Raw genomic sequence first — 21,092 nt, 5'->3', positions numbered from 1 at the left:
TTCAGCCAGGAAAAAAAAAAAAAAATGGATCACTGGATCGATGGGGAGATTTCTGTCTGCTCCTCCTACTGTCACCTCTTTCTTGCTATTTCCTGCCCGAGGAAACCTGACATCAGCCCAAAAGCATCTCCGGAAATGGGTAGGAGGGAGCCTTACACCAGTCAGCACCAGAGAAGAAAGTGCACTCTGCAGAGTTCTCAGTTGTTCCATCTCTTGCGATGAAAGGAAGAAAAGGAGCGAATCCGCCACAGATTTACTGGAGACCAGGGTTACTTCATCCGGCTCCGGCCACAGTAACCCCTGAAGACCAAAGATGCATTTCCATTCCCAGCATTTCTTGTTGGCGTCTTTCCCTACAGGCTAGCCCAGTGCCTGGCCCCGGAGAAGTCTCTGCGTAAAGGTTCTTTAGGTCATAAATCAGGCTCCTGTGTGTATGTGTGTTTTTCTTAGGAAAAACTGGCACAGACGAATTAGCAGTAGAGACTGGGGTCTCCCTACTACCCTTCATGCTTGGCGGCATCACCTTCCGACTACCTCGCATTCTCCCGGCGCTGACAGCCCCGGCTCCGGACCTCAGGGTTGGAAGCAGTCAGCCCCAGATAGAACCGCCCTGTCCGGGGCTGATGCCACCCTGTGCCTAGAATGTGCGTGGGGGTGCAGGCGGGCGAGCGAGCGGCTTCTACACTGAGACAGAAGCAGGAGCTCAGCCTTCGCCTGCGACCTGCAATCCCCAGATTCCCTGGGGACCTCGAAACTCCCAATCGGAGGCACTCCCCCACCACAGCCGCCCACCCATTCCCCCCGCCTTACCTCAGCACGCAGCCCCTCCCTGCGTGATGATGCAAAACCGTGGGGAGGGCGGGCGCTGGGAAGGGTGGGGAGAGCCTGAGAGCGAGCGAGGGTGGGAGGGAGTGGGCGGAGGAGGAGAGGGAGCCGAACGCGCATTTAAAGCGATAGCCATCCGCGCTCTCTCCCCAGTGCTGGGCTGTTGGAGAGCTCGAGCTGCAAGCCACCGAGCGCGAGCTCGAGCGCGGCGCGCCGGCCAGGGAACCCGAGAGTGCACGGCGCCCCAAGCTGGCAGGCGCCGCGGGACCCCCAACCCTCGCCGGCTGCCCTTCCCCGGGCGCCCCCACCCTCCTCGCCCGCAGGAGACCCTGGGCTTCCCCGGAGGAGCTCACCCCAAGGGGCCAGGACTCCGGCGAGCCCGCCACCGTCCCCTCCAGTGCCGCCGCCACCACCGCAGCCGCGGGAGCAGCATGGTCCAGCTGGGGAAGCTGCTCCGCGCCCTGACTTTGATGAAGTTCCCCTGCTGCGTGCTGGAGGTGCTCCTGTGCGCGCTGGCGGCGGCGGCGCGCGGCCAGGAGATGTACGCCCCGCACTCCATTCGGATCGAGGGGGACGTCACCCTCGGGGGGCTGTTCCCGGTGCACGCGAAGGGTCCCAGCGGAGTGCCCTGCGGCGACATCAAGAGGGAGAACGGGATCCACAGACTGGAAGCGATGCTCTACGCCCTGGACCAGATCAACAGCGATCCCAACCTGCTGCCCAACGTGACGCTGGGAGCGCGGATCCTGGACACTTGTTCCAGGGACACTTATGCGCTCGAACAGTCGCTCACTTTCGTCCAGGCGCTCATCCAGAAGGACACCTCCGAAGTGCGCTGCACCAACGGCGAGCCTCCGGTTTTCGTCAAGCCCGAGAAAGTAGTTGGAGTGATTGGGGCTTCGGGGAGTTCGGTCTCCATCATGGTAGCCAACATCCTGAGGCTTTTCCAGGTAGGGGGGCGCTCCCTCCGGGGCAGAGCGCGCCGTAGCTCCCCGCGCTCTTTATCCTGAAGGCTGGCTTGGACTCCAGGGGTGCGGGGTCTGGTCAGCCTTCGCTCATTTCCACCCTGGAGATCCTGCCGAATCCCTCCCACCTCACCCGAGGAGGTACTTGCCCTGCTTGATTCATTTCCCTTCCATCTCTCCCCTGTCCGCGCTCCACTCCATCCGGCTTGACATTCTGGATTTATGGCCCCATTAACAAGAAACAGTCTCCGAAAAACAAGGCGGTGATTTAAATGGGTTTGCATTAGACTGAAATATGGTTCCAAAACAGGCTTGTAAAAGTGTCGGGCTCCTGTGAGAGCCAGTTAGGCGCAAGGAATATGAAAGATGAGAAGACGCCTAGAAACTAGGCATTTCTCAACTCCCCAGCTTCCCTGCCCCAAGCCGCCCGACAAGCTGCAGCTCCCTTGGAAAATTTCGAGAAGAGCTTAGGGAGGCAGTTCTTAAACCGAAGGCTAGGTCTTCACCTACATTTGGACGTTAATTGCCCATTTCGCTCGGGTTGGATTTCCCGACCTGTAACCTGTCTCTGCGGGGGCATGGGGCGGAAGGCGTGGGGACTGTCCTCAAGCGGGGAGAAGCCACCCGCAGACGTGCCCCCGGGTGATTTGCTCTGGGCAGTTGTTTGCACCGTCTAAACTGCCTTTGCGATCCGGCCACTGGCAGGAGCCGGGCGATCAGCTTTCTACTCCTACCAGCTCAGAGCCCGGAGGTGAGCTCATGCTAACTGCGAAACACAATCGCTTTCTCTGCACCCACCCTGTGCCCATCCTTTCCCACGACTTCCCTAACGCAGCCCCCAACCCCAGTCCTGGGTTTTGAGGACGATTCTCAGAGCCAGACAAGAAGGCGCCTGGAGGGAGGCAGTAGGGTGCACTGAGCAAGGCCGGGCTGTCCTCCAGCTCCGGGTGCAGGCGGGCGACGGCGGAAGATGCGAGGACGGCGGATCGGGCCAGCTGAGCGGTGGGCGGTGCTGCAGTGCTCTCTCACCGCCTGCTCCCGCAGCCTCGGCCCCACGGCTCCTGTGCCGCCCTGGGTATAGATGGATGGCTTCTAGATGAAGAAATTGAGTTTCAGGGTCTGCGTGACTATGGGTTCTCTTCTTGTTTCTCTGTCTTTCTTCCTGTGTGTCTCTCTCCTTGTGTCTCTTTCTCCCTGCTGTTTTTTTTTTTTTTTCCTCTCCTGTTTTTATGTTCTCCCTTTCAATTTCTGCCTCTCTTTTCCTTCTCTACCCCTATCTCCAAGTTTTTTGTTCCTCTCTATCTTGAAGTGATCCTTTCCTAATGCCCAGCTCTCTCCCTGCCTGGTAGGACCCAAGCTCAGTTAGTCCCTTCTCCAGATGTTCTGGCTGACCCTTATGCTCCGGTAGCTAAAAAGTTGGCTCCCTCTCAAGTGCCTATCCTGAAGCATGTTGGGTTTCTGGAGGGGACTCCTTGTGAGATTCAAGCTGTCACTACATCAGCACCCAGGAGTATGAAGTCTGTGTTTGTGCCAGAAGGAGGGGTGCCTGTTTAAAGCTGCAGCCCGGTATGGCCCCTCTGAGCCTCTGAGCACCCTTAGCACCTCTTGAGTATGCCACCATGGAGATCTCTAGATGTTTGCAAAGCCAAAAGTGCCTCTGGGCAGCCTTCGCTTTGAGGTAATGCTTTCAGGAAGAGCCTGGGTTGTTGTAAGCAAAACCCAGAAGCACTTCCTTTACCTCTGAGCTTAAACTAGAGAACCTGAGGAGGCAGCGCTGCAGGGAGGATGAGGCCAAAGGTCACCTGAGAACCACAGGGGCACCTCACAGTATTTTTACTGGAGCTCTGGGGGTTGAAGGCACATTTGCTGTTTGACATTTTTAAAATTATTTTGGTGCCTTCACTTGGAGCTTGGGCAGTACTGCAGATGGGCCTGCCTGTCGAAAAAAGAGTGAAATCTTAAAGTCAAGAGAGAGCTTGCCGACTAGGCTGAAGGATTGTGTTTGCTGAAAAAGATTCCAGGGGGAGCTGATTCCTTCTCTGGTGTGTGGATCTGAGGCACTTGCAAGAAAAGAGAACGCTTGCCTTATGCTTAGTTCCCCCGTTCCCTGGGCTGGGAAGGAAAGGAACTGAATGCCAGCATTAGCAGTGTGCGTTGGGACCAAAACCATTCAGAGAAAACACTGTCATTTTCCTCTAATTTGCAAATTGCAGCTATTCATGTTGGATTGAACAGCTGAGAGAAAAGAGCCCCCAGTTTTCACCTGCATTTATTGAGAAGAGGCTGGTAGTAGGAGGGATGCACCAACTTGTAGCTTGTGCCGCAAGCTGGATATAAGCTTGGTGTGAGCATCCTGGTTAACCACTGCCCATGTTCAAATATACAGAGATAGAGTCCAACAATCTCTTCCAGTAGCCTCATTTTTGCGTGTGATCTTAGAAGCTCCTGGCATGTAAGTCCAGTCCCCAGTTTCCCAGCCTCTGTAAACCTGCAAAATGAATAGAGAGAATAGTGGAACCCAGACCCATTGTTCAAAGACACAGTCACTTTAGGGAAAGAGGAAAAGAACGGGTAGGTGAATCTTCTCTGGGATTGCAGGGTTCAGCTCGATGAAGACTGTCCTGTATAAAAGAAACTCCTCTAAATGGTTGAATTCTTAGCTCTCCAGAGATCTGAGTTTTCTTTTCCCCAGTCCCTGTGGGTTGCTGTGGGGAGTGTGCCTAACCTATCATTTGAGATAAAAATTTATGGTGAGGTAAGCTTCTAGGCTGGGGGAAGGAAGACTCAGTGACTGAAATGGGGGATGCTAAGCACTGGGGGCAGGAAGGAACAAGGAGCTAGTAATGGATGTAACAAATGCTGCAGCAGCCAGCAAAGCCTGGATTGAGGTTCCTTCCTGAAAATGAGGACCCGGGCAAGAATGACCACTCAGATGTCAACAGTGTCTCTGACTGGGAATTCTCATCTGCCTGCCGGTGGGCCAGAGCTGAGCAAGTCCTTTCTCTCCTCTGTATGCACACTGAATTGGTTAGTAAGTGACATGTCAGAGGACAGGAATCATATTCAGTGGATCTTTCAAATCCAGGAGTTTGAGGCTAATGAAATTAGTGTGTGGCCAGGGCTCTGCCAACTAGAATTAAGTCACTGCAGCCACCCTGCAATGCATTTTCAGCCTGAAGGGAGCATCAGGGAGGAATTTCAGGAGATTTGTTTCTGAGCCTGTACAAAATAATACTCTCCTAATGCTAAGAAAGATTAAATGTAAATTAATATTGACTACGAGTAACATATTTAAAAAATAATCGCCGAGTGGGGGATGGCTTAAAGTGGAGAGATTATATAATATGGTGTCCAAAGAATAAATCTCCCCTGACCACTGTTTCATGGGCTATAAGTAAGATATATTACGATGGAAAGTAATGGGAACGTTTTTATTCAAGGCTTCTCTGCTATTGACTTGAGAGCAAACACTCTGAGTATAAATTACTCTTGCTATGTGCTGACTCTGAATGAACAATATTTCACGTGCAGTGACGTGGTCTAAGCTATAGACTTGGAATTGAATGGCATCTGTTTCAATTGTTGTGTTCTCTCAAGAGCAACTAGAAAGAAAAAAGTGGTCAATTTGACCCTTGTGGGAGCGTGTTGCAAATCTAAACCTGTGTCCCTCATACCATAAATGAAATACATTTGTAAATTTGTAAGTGTTTTCCTTCTGTTCATTGATGATTGAGTATAATCTCAAACTTTGGGAGCAACATTTTATACATAAGTACTTGGTTTTCTTCCTTTCTTCTTTCTCTCTCTCTCCTCTCTCTCTCTCTCTCTCTCTCTCTCTCTCTCTTTCTCCATCTTATGTAATTGGATAGAACTGGGCACCTAGGATGATGTGGTGTTACTATAGTGGGATTTTTTTTTTTTTTTTAAAAAACAACTCTAACTTACCCTTTTAAAAATTTCATAAATACAGGTGTCAGTGCCATTTGGAATAGTATCTATAACAATTTCTGTCTCCACATTTACTGTGTTTCAGCAAATTTACCTAACAGATGGTGAGTGGGCAATTTTTAAAGGGGCATTTTTTAAAAGAGTGGAGAGGGAAGGAATAGAGACAGACACATACTATATTTGAAGTTACCTCCACGTGTATTTTATGTATGTGTACCCATACAATTAAGAAGTCTTTGGATGTTTTCTCTTCAAGAATAATTCACATAATGGATTACTTGAATTTCATAAACATTTAGGGTTTAACAAATTTGTTACATATAGACGTTGTACCATGGATTTAAAAGACCATAGCCAATTACACAAAGTATAGTCTAGTCTCAGTCCTGCCATTAATTAGCTTAAGTCATTTAATTTTTCTAGGCCTCATTTTTCTCATGTGATGTTTTTTTTTGAAAAAGTATAGTTTCTAGAAGTCTCTAATCTCTGTGTCATAGTTCAGCTTGGAGAAAACCTGTTCTTATCCAAACTCCATGACATTGTATTTCCAGCTCCAGCATTGGACTTTGAGTGAGTTGGGGGCAACTTTTTAAGGATATTTTCACACAGCTTTTTTAGTTAATATCAGTCTAGCTGACTTGTCATACTCAGACGTTCTCCCATATTCTTTTACCAGTGTGTTCCTTGGTCATATATATAAAGACTGTTGTGGGAAAAATGACCTCCTGGGTCAGCTTACTGCATGGTCACAGGGCAGGGAGTAAGATTCTGTGGATTTTACAGAAGCAGATACAGGTTTCATTATCCATGTCCTCTCCCCTTTCATCTTACAAAAACAGCAGGCTTTTCTTGGAGAACTGCCAGATAATGCCATCCTGCCTCCTCACGGGCCCCGGGGGATGAGTCGCCCAGGGACTGAACTCCAGTAAAGCAGGTGATTGGCTCATGGGTAGGCATCTGACCTCAGCTAAGTCTATCAGACTCCTCCCCAGGACTTTTGTCTCAGAGCAAAATGGAAGAATTGTCTTTTCTCTCTGGAATTTCTAAGCTGGGGAGATATGACTCTGGGACTCGCAGTGACCATCCAGCACAAGAAGAGACTTTCTGTAAAACAAAGTCTTGCAGAAGTAAGCAGGGCTGAGCGATGGAGAGAGAGCTGGAACCCTGCTGACACTCTGGAACTTCCAGATCCAGCTGTATCTGAATATTGGCTGCATCCCTGAATTTCTAGTACTTGTTTGCTGAGGTGGTCGTTGTTTGGTGTTTGTTTTTAAATTTCCTTTGACCATTTTGAATTTGTTTTCAGCCATGTGCATTTGAAAGCATCATAGCTAAAAGAGCTAATTTCCTACATTAGTGTCAGGTTTGCTGACTGGCATTCCTTAAGTGAAAAATCATATCCGCTATTTTCTTTAAATAAAATCCTTCTAGCTCAGGTCTGAGATATTCAAAACTCTGCCTCCTACCCTCCTCTTTTCCAACATTTACTATATCACCTTGAAGCATTTGTGACCACATCTTTCCCATCTAGACGCAGTTGAGAGAGAGAGCAAAGACTTCTGATATAAACTGCAACCTATAGGCCTCCTACCTGGAAGCTTTAGAACATACTTGATTCTTGTCATTAAAGCAAATCTTTTGTTGTTGTCTCCAGGGCACAGAAGCATTTTCATGGCGTAATGGAGTACAAAGTACATTAAGCCTAACTCTACTTCTCACCCTCTTTTACTTTAAATAGGCAGAAAAGAACAATCTCAAACACATTTTCCCAACAAATAAAATACATATACGATTATGTTTAGAAGACGTTTATGCAACATATAGTTAGACTGATTAATTAATGGACCTTTCGCCAATTGGCACAGTAAATATATATGTTCAATGTGCTCAATTAAAAAGAAGACAATAACATATTTTTACAGGTTAATTATCTGAGAAGAGTATTGTGCCACCACACTTGATGCTACAGTATTTCATGTTTGACAGGTAATCTTCTTTCAGTTATATTTACTGCTGAATGTTTCTTGGATCAAGCTATTAAATTATAAGGTCAAAAGTAAAATGATACGAAATTACAATGATAAAGGGACACATATCCCACTTTATGAGAATAGAACTTCTAATTCCTTTTCAATACTACTAGTAGTGACCACAGTACTAATTTGAGCCCTTACTATGAGCCACGGTGCCCATATACATTTAGTTCTTACAGTAGTTCTGCAAAGGGCATATGATAATCCACACTGCAAAGCTGAAGAAAGTGACTCTCATAGCTGAAAGTCACACAGCTGGTGAGTGGCAAAGTCTAGATTCACACTTAGAGTCGTCTGACAGTGCCCAGGTTGTCGACCACTATGTACACTGCTCAATTGTTGCACCAATAAAGAAGTGCTTGAAATAATTATAGATTTGCCTACCCCGAAACTGCAGTGATTTAAAGACATCAAAGTTGCCAGTTGCTTAACCACATCTACTTACAGTAAGAAATTACATTTTATTTCATTTCTAAAACAAGATTAATTCTGCAGGCCCATAGAAACTTGAGCACACAAATCCTACCTCCAAATGAAAAATGCTTGTTTTCCATTATTCAACAGATGGCCCTGTACAGAGGCAATAAATATATAGTAGAATTTTCATTCAAATAAATGAGAAGAGAGGTTTCTTATTGTCCTGATTCAGTGCCCATCATTATGGATTATGATGGCTCTTCCCAAACTTTACTTCATTCACTCCACTCTTTCTACAAAACTCCAGTGATGGAATCCATCATTCAGATATGTGTGCAAAGCGAAAGGATTGTATTAATACAGTTGCTGAAAGTCAGGTTGATAGAGCACAGGAAATACATCCTAATAAATGCAACATTAATGTTTGTGTGGGCCTTGGAGTGAGGGGTAGAAGCATTTTCAGTTTAATGGAACATTTTGCCTCTTGCTATGAAAGTGCGGCTTCATAGTCTTGTAATTGGTCATTTACAGAATCCTCCATCTCTGGGTTTCATGCTTTCTTTACTCTGCAGCTGTTGATTCCTTCTCTTGTTCTGGATGGAAGATAGCAACGAAGCCACTTCAAAGGGCTCAGCCTGCCTTTTTGTGTTATTGTTTAGATGAAGATATTTCCATTTATTAAAGCACACTGTTTAAACATTTTTATCATGTTTCAAACTTGACTGTGTTCTGAAGGTATGAGCACAGGCAGACATAATGGGGGATGTTTTCCAGAAGAGAACATACCCTTATCAAAGGAATTATCAGAATTTTCATGTATGGATTGAGAATCAAATTCTGGAGTTAGACCTGAATTTAAATTCATACTCGCAACTTATTACCAGTCTCATCTTGATCAAACGGTTACCACACTTCTCATCAATTTCCTTATCTTTGAAAGCGGAGTAAGAGAAGTATGCCTGGTGGAGTTACACATAAAGCTCATCTGATAGAATATTTATAAGGATTTTGCACAAAATATACATGGAAATATTTTAGCACCGAGTTTAGCATGCGATTCGTCTTCAATACATTTAAGAGCTATTATTTTATTATTATTATGCTATCATTAAATATCACTATTACTTAAATGTCATTATTGCTAAAATTGCTGTAAAATTACCGCAATAACCCATGATGAATTCCCCTCTTCTGTTTCCTTTGTTTAAATGGAAAATATATATATAAATCTAGACAGAGAACACTTTAGTGATGCTGTTCAGTGGAGTGAGAATTTCCATGGCACTGATTAAAACAAATCCTGAATTGCATGGACTTAAGATAGCAGAGAGGGGCTTCCCTGGTGGCGCAGTGGTTGAGAGTCCTCCTGCCGATGCAGGGGACACGGGTTCGTGCCCTGGTCCGGGAAGATCCCACATGCCGTGGAGCGGCTGGGCCCGTGAGCCACGGCCGCTGAGCCTGCGCGTCCGGAGCCTGTGCTCCGCAACGGGAGAGGCCGCAACAGTGAGAGGCCCTCGTACCGCAAAAAAAAAAAAAAAAAAAAAAAAAGGTAGCAGAGAGGCTAAGAGATTTCAAGTTAGACGTCCCCGAGTGTGAATTCTACTGTGACCCTCTTCTAGCTCTAGAACCTTGAGGAAGTTACTTAAACTTTCTGAGCTTTACTACTAGTTTCCTCATCTGTATCTTTTTCAGGACTATTTATCAAGCATCTTCCTGTTCTCTATGCTTGGACGTATCAATGAATAAATTAGACAAGAGCCTTTGCCTGCGTGCTCCTTCTTGCGTGTTCTCTCCCTCCTTACACTCTCGTGTGGAAACAGATGTTATAAATAAATTCTATGCTTTGTCACAAGTTGATGGGCGCTACGGGATAAGGAAAAGGATGTGAAGCTCACTGAAGAGGCTTGGGTTGGGAGTGCTGGAGGAGTGTACAGGTAGGTTTTGTTTTTAAATAGGGTAGTCAGGGTGGATTTTATAAGTTGACATTTGAGCAAAGACTTGAAGTGAGGGAGTTGTCAGAATGTATGAGGGGGAGACCACTCCCTGGGAGCAAGAACAACCAGTCCCAAAACTCTAAGGCAGAAACATGCCGGGCAGCTTGGAGGAATATCAAGGAGGCCACCCTGGCTGACTTAGTCAGTGGGGAGGAAGAGACAGCAGGAGGACTGGAGGTCAGATATGTGATGGGATGGATTGGGTAAGTCCTGGGAGGCCATCACATGCATTGTGTCTTTTACTCTAAATGTAGGCAGCCAAGGGCAGGATTTTAGCCGAGGTGTGGCATGAACTGTCTCTTGTTTGAAAAGCATAACTCTATCTGTGGTCTTGAGGATGTGGGGAGAGAGTGGAGTCAGGGAGAATCCCGGGAGGCCACTACAGGATCCTCGAGGTCTATGTTGGTGGCCTGCACCAGGCTGCTAGCGGTTGGTAGTTCTCAGAAGTGGCACATTGGGAAGGTTGTAACAGCATTTCGTGGTAGATTGAATGCAAGAATGGAAAGGAAGAGGGGGTCAAGGGTGGATTCGAGATTTAGGGCCTGGGGAACTGGAAAGGTGTGGTTACTGTCACCTAAGATGGAAAAAGTTTGGGGTAGAGCATGTTTGGGGGATTAAAGACCAGTTTTGGAGGTATAAGATTTGAGATGTTTTCTTGACATCCAAGTAGAGATGCTGAGTACACAGTTGGTTACACAAGTCTGCAGTTCTGAAGAAAGGTCTAAACTAGAGATACATGTTCATAAAATGGAGATATTAAGAATAATTACATGGAAGCGCTATTTTAAAGATAAAATGAAGTAATGCAATTAGCACTCTGTCTTCTCAAAACATTTAATAACTATTAGCTAAAATAATTACCTGAAATGAAAAAATACCTATAGTTTGTTTTGTTGTTTGCAGTAGAAGTGAATAAAATGTCACAATTATTTTAATAGTATTTGTGACACAGTAGTTTTAGTTAAGACACCATGACTACAAACATTTACAATAAACCTTTCAGTCTCCTACTTTTCACTCTGATAGGGTACTTGGAACCATATTTTGTAAGGTTTAAGTTAGTTGTCATAGGGTACCTCTTTAATTAGAAGTAATTCTGAACTGTCTAGTTCCATGCAGTTTTATATACATATATGTATAATTATTATTTTATGATTTATCAAACTGAGTTGAAAATTTGTATCACTGATATACATTAGAATTTAAGCATTTACCCAGGTATTCAAGGAAAAAAATGTACTTGTAATTTCCATAGGGGTACTTACTTTCACATCTTCCCTTCACTTTGCAATTGAAAAACATGGCAGGGGAAATATTATCTAACTGGTCTTTGAGTCCCCCTTAGCTATCTGCAAGTCCTTAAACAGCCTTTGTGGCTTAACCAAAATTCTTTTCCATCTTCATTCCGCTAACAGATATTGGTCTAAGCATGTACTTATACTAAAAAATGCATGACCACGTTGTCTCTACACATCTATAATTTTATGTTAACACTATCATTATGTAAGCTATACTTTAATTGTAATTATAACAGATTTTATGTCAACACACATCCATTTCTAGTGTTCATCTGGTGTTCAAGGGGAGAGCAGCATGCCGTAAATTTTATCAAAATATAACATCTGAAGAATAGAACAGAGGGTAATTGTGTAATTCTGTATTCACTCTAATTAAGTTCAGTGGAGTTGGCATAATAGAATTAAGATGAAAAAAAAAAGACATTGAGGTACCATGGCTCCCTCTCCTAGCACACCCTTTTCATATCCAAGAGCAGAGACTCAGCACCTTTCTGTACAGAAATGGAGACAGGAAGAGGCCAGAGGATGAATGACAGGCACGAATGAGGTGGAACTTTGAAGAGCAACATGGAAATGAAATACTGCTTTTGTATTTGGTAGGTGGGGAAAATGTACCAGCGTCTATGCCTACTGGGACCACATTTTCCAGAACAGTTAAGCCCAGTGTCGACTATGCTGTCCCACCTTCCTCATAAGTAGGAACGTACTGTTACTTGAATCTTTGCTTCCTGTTTCTTGATACCTGGTTGAGAAGATTATCACAGGAACTGCATCTTGTTAGCAAATACACCGTTTTGAAATGATTGAAACTCACTGAAGAGTGGCAACTCCAAGCTTGCTCTCTCTTGATCTTGGACTATTCAAGTCTGGAGTGCAGGAGTGGGTTATGGGGAAAGACCATTGGAATTCTTGCGTCTTCAGCATAATGGTTATAGCGTAATGGTTAGGAGTGTAGGTGCTGGTTCAAATCTCTGCTTTCCACTTGCTAACCATATGAGCTTGGGCAATTTACGTGATTACCTGCACCTCAATACTCCTGCCTATAAAATGATGTTAATAATATTTCATCCTCATAGACTTGTTTTCAATGTTAAAATGAAGTCACTTACACCAAGCACTTAATACAATGCCTAGAGCATAGTAAAGTCTATTATTATTACTATTACTACTACTACTACTACTATTATTACTGTCACGATGCCAGGTGCTATTTTTCCTATGCCTTATTCCATTATCTTCTGCCCTGTCCCCCCATTTCTGTCTTGTTTCTGTACAAGGGTAGGTTTGTCACAGAGTATTTTCTTTCCCTAGTGTCTGACTCTTAGTCATCAAGGTGACTGGTCCACTACCCGGCATTCACTGCTGCTCGTTGAAGCAACCCGTTCTGAGAAGGGGAGTTGGATATTGATGCCAAGTTGGGTCAAGGAGAGAGAATTTTCTCTCTTCTGCACTCAGAGAGCTAAGTGAAATATTCAGGCCTCAGAAGGAGAATCAGGCAAAGGGCAACATGCCTAATTTCATACCTTAGTGATTAAGAACAAGTCAGACAGGCTGGATTTGAACTCATTTCCGTCATGTACTGACAACGGGATCTTAGGTGCTTTTGTAACCCCTCTGAGGCTCAGTCAACATCTGAAAGAGACGAATAACATTATCAGGACCTAGCGTATAGCCTCGTTGTAATAAACGAGTAAATCCTTTTAAAGCGTTCAGCACGTTGTTTGGCATATAAACACGTAATAAAATTTAGCTGCTTTGACTGCTACCGCTGCTAATATTATTAAGTAGCTGAGCAGATCTGAGGCCCATTTTTTTCTTAGATTGCACATAATCGTTTGGACAACCAGCTCACATTGATCAACCGTTGCTTATATATAAACCCCCATGAACCCAAAGGTGCTTTAACTCTCTCCCAGTCAGAGCCTGTTCTGGGGGCAGAAGCAACACCGGCACTACCCCCGTCATCTTTGCCTTTATTGTCACTACACTCGCCTGCCGTACTGAGCACTTTCTGTGTGCCAGGCACCAAATTTCGCCCTGCGTATGCACTATATCATGTAGTTCTCACACTCAGCTGGGAGACATTATCATCATCCCCAATTTTCAGATAAAGACGCTGAGGTGTTGGAAAGGTAAGAAACTTGACCCACAGCAAGAGATGGAACCGGAGTATTCAAACCCTTCTCTCTGACCTCAAGAACCCTTAAATATTAGCCTACTACTACATCCTGGTAAGAAAATCTGCTTCCAGCCACTCTGGTGAGAGTAGAAATGATTCTCAATCCCCACATTCCTCTATTGCCCATGCCGCCCTAGCCTCAGGACTAGGGGGGAAAGGAAGTGATCGCTTCAAAGAGCAGCCAAAGGGAACCTACTCCCTTCTGCCTTTTCGTAATCAACTAACCAATCTTTTATTTCCTTCTTAAGAATCCCCACATGTTCCTTTTGATACTTAGCTTGGCCTTTTAGAATTCTGACGTTCTGTACGTGACTCATCCACTGTATTTCATGTTAATTTATTGAGGTCAAGTATAGGGTCTTACTCATCCTGAAGTCCAGTTATCCCCTGTCGCATCTAACTCTGTGCTTTTCTTCTTGTAGGACATCTGCAGATATTTATTTGAATTTTGTTGAATTGTTCTCATCAATAGTACATTAAAAGTTATACAGAAAGTGCTTTCTTATAAGGAAAACCATCTAAATAGATTTCTAGCTGTTTACCTTTCATAGCACTATTATAGAGATTATAGATCTCCAGGTAATATTTTTTAGATTGAGTTCTTCATATCATCTTATTTTTACATATAATGATAAATCTGAATTTTCTCTATCAAACCTCCGAGACTTCACTGGCTTGTAACTTAGCTTGTTGATTATGTGTTGTTGACTTTTCCATTTACAATGATATTTGATCCTGGTAAGGATGGGGCTGGGTGGGAAGGTACATCTTAGGGCCATAAATTGGTTTTGTAGAGAACTAACATAAAGATCTAAAGTCTCATCATATTTCTGCAGAACTCATGAATCATTTTATTATAATTCCATTCATTCAGGGAGTATAAAACCTTTTTCAAATTGTTATTCCTAATTTGTTCATCTTCTCTTCCTTAGTCTTAGTGAGAAGAGAGCAGGCTGAATGGAAGAAAGTCATTGTGACCACTGGGGCCACTAGGGTAGGCATCAGTCCCAGAGTTTTGTTTTCATCTCTCCGCTATTAATATTGGCTAATGTCTCGAGTGCTTACTTGGTGCAAATTACTTAGCCGACCATGGCAAATGGATTGTGTCATTTCATCCCCTGATAGTCATACAATTAATGTATGTATTATTATGATATCCCGTAATGCATACAGGGAACAGAGCCTCAGTTATTTGCTCACTAAAATATGGTAGATGTGGAATTTGGACTTAGGTCTGATAGACTCCTAAATCACTCCTAGTGATTTTTACCACTAATTTAAAGTTCTATACCTCTGGAGAGTAGACAGTTTCTAAAATTTCCTCAGCTCTAACGTTTTATAATTAAATTTTTGTCTGATGGCAAGCTTAACAGTTAAGATGGGTAGGAAGGAATGCCAGCCTGTTGAATGGAATTTCCCTGAAATAAGCCTGTTTTATGACACCAGTTCACTCATTCATTCACTCAGCACGTATTGAATGTTTGCTCCGTGCAAAGGCATTTTAGGCATCACAGTGGAGTGAGCGCCCCTTCCGTAGACTCTCCTGCAGCATCAGAGAAGTCTTGGACTGGTTTGCCTGTTATGGAATGGGGCTTGGTGATAGAAACCTGGTTTGTCCTCCACTGATAAAACTAAGACATACTCATATGAGTTTATAGGCATCTTGATGCCGTGGGATAGTAGCACACATGAATCTTACCATTTTTGCCTGGGATTAATGATATAAAGGCTTTGGATTTGGGTATGGAAAATGGGTGCAATTATGGGCATGTTGGTTCTACATATATATGGACATCATGTATCATCATCCTGCAGCTACCTGCCATTCCTCACTACTCCTTTTCACAAACCAAACTAGTACCTTCTTATCTCTCCTGTGGATAAGCTCTTGACTGTGGCACTAGGGCCTCCCTCAATAAGTACATCATTGGCTAAACCAGTGGTTTCTCAGATATGCTCATTGAACAACCCTTAAGGTGGATTGCATTCCGCTGCCTAGAATAGAATATGGTGTTCTTTAGAAATCGAGGGGAAAAAATAGGCCACCAGATGTACTTTCTTTAATTTAAATTGTATGTATATATATATATATATATATATATATATATATATGAACAATTGTTATATATGTGTATGTATACTTGTTCATATATATGAATGATTTAAAATTGAAGCTATATATATACACACACACATGTATATATGTATATTTAAATTTTGGCTTCTGTTAGCAAGTAGTAAATTAAATTATTAGCAGATCCATACTGCAGGGAAATAACCAATCAGATTTCATTCAATAGCTTGCTTTTTTGTAGATTTATGGTTGTGATTTTATATCTGCAGGTATGTTTGCTGAAGGAAATATTTCTACCACTTTACACAAAATTAAATTCATTTAATACCAGTGCGGCATGTCTCAAATGTCTTAATACAGTTTTAATCTTGAATCGCATCAGAAGTATGAAATTAAAAACATACCCAAAAATCATTTGAAGATATAATTACTTTCATTTCCCATATACTTTTGAGACTTTTGAAAAATAAGTATTTAGTTGTACTTATCTGTTTCTGTCTCTCTAAGGATAGCAAACACTGAAACAATTTTTTTTTAAAAGTCAATATTAAAAATATATTGTCCAAGATGATCAAAACTAAGGAAGTGGCAAAGAAATTCAAAAATTTAAACTTTCAAAGGGTGCTTTTTTTGTGAGTGTGGAGTAGTTGTTCTTCTGAAGGAATTAATCTTTTTTAAAATTTAATTAACTTATTTTTTATTGAAGTATACTTGGTTTACAGCGTTGTGTTAATTACTGCTGTACAGCAAAGTGACTCTGTTATACATATGTATATACATTCTTTTTCATATTCTTTTCCATTATGGTTTATCACGGGATACTGAATATAGTTCCCTGTGCTATATAGTAGGACCTTGTTGTTTAGTCAATCTATATATACCAGTTTGCATCTGCTAATCCCAAACTCACAGTTCATCCCTCTCCCACCTGCTTCCCCCTTGGCAGCCACCAGTCTATTCTCTATGTCTCTGATTCTGTTTCTGTTTCATAGATAGGTTCATTTGTGTCATATTTTAGATTCCACATATAAGTGGTATCATGGTATTTGTCTTTCTCTTTCTGACTTACTTTGATTAGTATGATAATCTCTAGTTGCATCCATGTTGCTGCTGCAAGTGGCATTAGTTCATTCTTTTTTTATGGCTGAGTAGTATTTCATTGTATATATGTACCACATCGTCTTTATCCATTCATCTGTTGATGGACATTTAGGTTGTTTCCATGTCTTGGCTATTGTGAATATTGCTGCTGTGAGTATCAGGGTGAATGTGTCTTTTTGAATTATAGTTTTGTCTGGATATATGCCCAAGAGTGGGATTGCTGGATCATATGGTAGGTCTATTTTTAGTTTTCTGAGGAACCTCCATACTGTTTTCCACAGTGGCTGCACCAACTTACGTTCCCACCAACAGTGTTGTAGGAGGGTTCCCTTTTCTCCACACCCTCTCCAGCATATGTTATTTGTAGACTTTTTAATGATGGCCATTCTGACTGGTGTGAGGTGGTACCTCATGGTCGTTTTGATTTGCATTTCTTTACTAATTGGCAGTGTTGAGCATCTTTTCATGTGCCTATTGGCCATCTGTATTTCTTCTTTGCAGAAATGTCTCTTTAAGTCTTCTGCCCATTTTTTTGATTGGGTTATTTGCTTTTATTGTCATCAAGTTGTATGAGCTGCTTGTATAGTTTGGAAATTAAGCCCTTGCTGGTTGTATCATTTGCAAATATTTTCTCCCATTCTGTAGGTTGTCTTTTCATTTTGTTTATGGTTTCCTTTGCTGTGCAAAAGCTTGTAAGTTTGATTCGGTCCCCTTTGTTTATTTTCATTTTTATTTCTATTGTCTTGAGAGACTGACCTAAGAAAACATTGGTATGATTTATGTCAGAGAATATTTTGCCTATGTTCTCTTCTAGAAGTTTTATGGTGTCATGTCTTATGTTTAAGTCTTTAAGACATTTTGAGTTTATTTTCGTGTATGGTGAAAGGATGTGTTCTAACTTCACTGGTTTATATAAGGCTGTCCAGCTTTACCAACACCACTTGCAGAAGAGACTGTCTTTTTCCCATTATATATTCTTGCCTCCTTTGTCAAAGATTAATTGTCAAAGATTAACTGAGGTGTGTGGATTTATTTCTGGGCTCTGTATTCTGTTCCATTGATCCATATGTCTGTTTTTGTGCCAATACCACACTGTTTTGATTACTGTGACTTTGGAGTACTGTCTGAGTCTGGGGTGGCTATGCCTCCAACGTTGTTCTTTTTCTTCAGGATTGCTTTGGCAATTCTGGGTCTTTTATGGTTCCGTATGAATTTTAGGATTATTTGTTCTAATTGCGTGAAAAATGTCATGGGTAATTTGATAGGGATCACATTAAATCTGTAGATTGCTTTGGGTAGTATGAGCGTTTTAACAATATTAATTCCTCCAACCCAAGAACATGAGATGTCTTTCCATTTCTTTGAATCATCTTTACTTTCCTTTATTAATGTTTTACAGTTCTCAGCATATAAGTTTTTGCTTTCTTGGTGAGGTTTATCCCCAAGTATTTTATTTTTGGGGTTGTGATTTTAAAAGGCATTGTTTTTTTACGTTCCCTTTCTGATATTTCATTGTTGGTATAAGGAAATGCAACCAGTTTCTGTATGTTAATCTTGTGTTCTGCTCGCTGAATTCATTTAGCAGTTGTAGTAGTTTTCATGTAGAGTCTTTAGGGTTTTCTATATATAGTATCATACCATCTGCATATAATGACAATTTTACCTCTTCCTGAAGGAATTAATCTTGAAGTTCTACTAAGACTTTTGGGATACCTGTTTTAGTGAGCCACTACTTCCTGCCTGAGATTGCACTATGCACTAGAGATTCTAGAATTAGCATAATAAAACTAATAATGCAAACAACAACAACAAGTCTTCACAAACCTTCCTTGCAAGGAAGTAAAGTCCACTGGAAAAACAGACAAGTGAAACACACATTCAAAATGGCAGTGATTCTCAAACATTTATGTGCTGAAAAATCATGACAAGCATGATAACCAGGGCAATTACTAGACCCCTTCTCCAGCTGACCAGGTGTAAAGTCCTGTAACTCTATTTTTGGTGAATGCCTCCAGGAGAGTCTGAGACAGATATTCTCAGTTGTCGTCAACCTTTAGTGTGCATCAGATTTGCCTGAGAATATTGTTAAAACACAGATTGCTGGGCTCCAGTGCCAGAGTTCCAACCAGTTCCCAGGTGTGGCTGATATTGCTGGCCCAGGGACCGCATTTTGAGAACCACCTTTCAAAACTCCACAGTATGCGATTGTGTGTGTTGTGAATGAGACGGGTCTAGAGAACCAAAGGAGGGCAAAGGGACTCTGCCCTAAATTAGCCAAAGGTAACAATAGCAGCTAGAATTGATTGACCCAAGAAAAAAATTTAAGAACTTTACCTGTATTTGCTCATTTAATCCTTTCAGTAAGGTACATAGGTGCTACTTAGTGTTCCTGTTTTACAGGGGTGTCCAGAGAAGGTAACTACTTTGCCCACATCCTAAACCGGTAAGTAACAGGTTAAGAATTCAAGTCTAGGAAGTCTGATTCCAGAGCCCACACCTCTACCCTTTCTGCACATAGAGAGGAGTAAAGGGTTGTCAGTGAAGCCTTCCTGGGGGCCCTGGCCTCTGAGTGTAGCTAGAAGGATGAGTGGACATAAAGATCATTATTTGTGTGTGGTGGGAGTAGGGGAGGAAGTATCAGGGCTTCCAGAAGAACCCGCCCTCCCCATACATCTGCTATAAGCAAGTCTGATGATCAGGAGTCCGGAACACGAGTATGACTATGGGATACTGAGAAGGGTTCTAGAACCCTGAGGTTAGATTTCTGGATCAGTTAGTAGGTAACAGAAAGTGAATGAGTGATTTACCTTACTTTCCACGGGTAGCAGGAAGTTTGGAAATAGTCCCTCTAGTGTTAGTGCAGCTGCTGAAGGGCATCACCAGGGGACTGGGTTGCTCAGCTCTTCCAGCTTCCACATCTCTAGTACGTCCACATAGCTTCAAAGTGACCCCAGAATCTCCGATAGTGTTCCAACAATTTGGGCAGGAAAAAAGGAAAGGAAAAAAAAAAAAGAAATTAAGAAAAAAAAGGCAGTGTCTAAAGCAGGGAGCAAATTTTTTACCACAGATGGTCAGCAGACTTGCACTTAGATCTCATCAGCTCGGATTTTAAACTGGCCACCTTAGCCTTAAGGATAATGGGGTCTCCTAAACCAGGGCTCTGATAGTAAGGAATAAGGAGAGAGTGGTACTGATTAGCAGTGCCTGCTGTCCCAAACAAATATTATCCCCAAACTATTTTTTTATCCTATATTTTACTTTAAAGAATGGAGGGGAAACATTATGTATCTGTAAAAAGCCTTTTAGAAAGGATACAATTATTTAATTATACAACCCCCCTGGAGGGCTCCTTTCTTCTAAAATCTCTTTAGAAACTGTTCAACGTTAAGGACATTTTTATCTTAATTTAGTAACTTGCAGTCGATTATCTTGGAATGACATCCTCTCTCTGCAGATGTTCTGTCAGGCTTTAGAAAATTCTAGAAGTGGACAGAGAAGTGTTATGGTACATGCATTTGCAATATGCATGTCTTTGAAATGACATCCATTTAGGGACCAAAAGGCATTTCATGTCTTTGCTGTATATTTTCACATATTTGCCTTTCCAGAATTCCTTTGAGCAAATCTGTTAGATGTAACCCGTCCGTTTCTCCCATCTGAATTCTTTATTACTAAACAATCTTCAGTATGCTCTCACTCCCCTCTGTCAAAGGCGTTTCTCTGCGTCTTCACACTTCTCATCTCATATGTGAACGCATATCTTAAACTGAAGCAACAGTCTGCTATGACTTCTCCATAACTTGAAGAACCCGTCTTTGTGGAAAAAAAAGTAGACTTACTAACTTAAAAGGTAAAATGCGCACAATGTTTCTGAGAATTAAAAACTAAGATAAAAACATAAGCAATGGAAAAAGCTTACAGTTGATCCTTTTCGAATACTTTATTTTACAGAGAAGGCAACTGAAGTTTAAAGAAAAAATGCATTAGTTAAACACTAAATAATAAACTTTAAACCTCAGTGGAGCAACACATGGACAGTTCATTTCTCACTCAGGAGTGCAGTATGGACTTCGGTGGTCTGAGGGTCAGTTTTCTGCTCAGTTATTCAGGGACCCACCACCTTCATCAAGTGGCTCTACGTTTTTCCTGAAAAGGAAAGGAGAGAGGAAGCTGCAAGCTACAATTATCAACTCGTTATCCTTCAGACATAAACTCTTCAGGTCACCTCTGGTCACATTCTTTGGGATAGAACCATACC

General features: G+C 42.5%; 1 protein-coding gene across 3 annotated transcripts in view; it reads left to right on the top strand.

The window, feature by feature from the left end:
* Positions 1-1,031: 1,031 nt before the first annotated feature.
* Positions 1,032-21,092, top strand: part of GRM7 (glutamate metabotropic receptor 7) — an 843,150-nt gene continuing 823,089 nt past the window's right edge. For 2 of the 3 annotated variants that reach the window (XM_065884513.1, XM_065884515.1), the window contains exon 1: positions 1,257-1,775. In XM_065884513.1, the coding sequence (XP_065740585.1) occupies positions 1,257-1,775 (519 nt within the window). Of the gene's footprint in view, positions 1,776-21,092 lie in introns of all 3 variants that reach the window. The other variant, XM_065884514.1, reaches the window with a different exon arrangement.

The sequence above is a fragment of the Phocoena phocoena genome, chromosome 10, assembly GCF_963924675.1.
Source record: "Phocoena phocoena chromosome 10, mPhoPho1.1, whole genome shotgun sequence".
Classification (NCBI taxonomy): Eukaryota; Metazoa; Chordata; class Mammalia; order Artiodactyla; family Phocoenidae; genus Phocoena; species Phocoena phocoena.
Note: the sequence above shows the minus strand (reverse complement) of the source record. Positions and strands in the feature narration are given on the sequence as shown.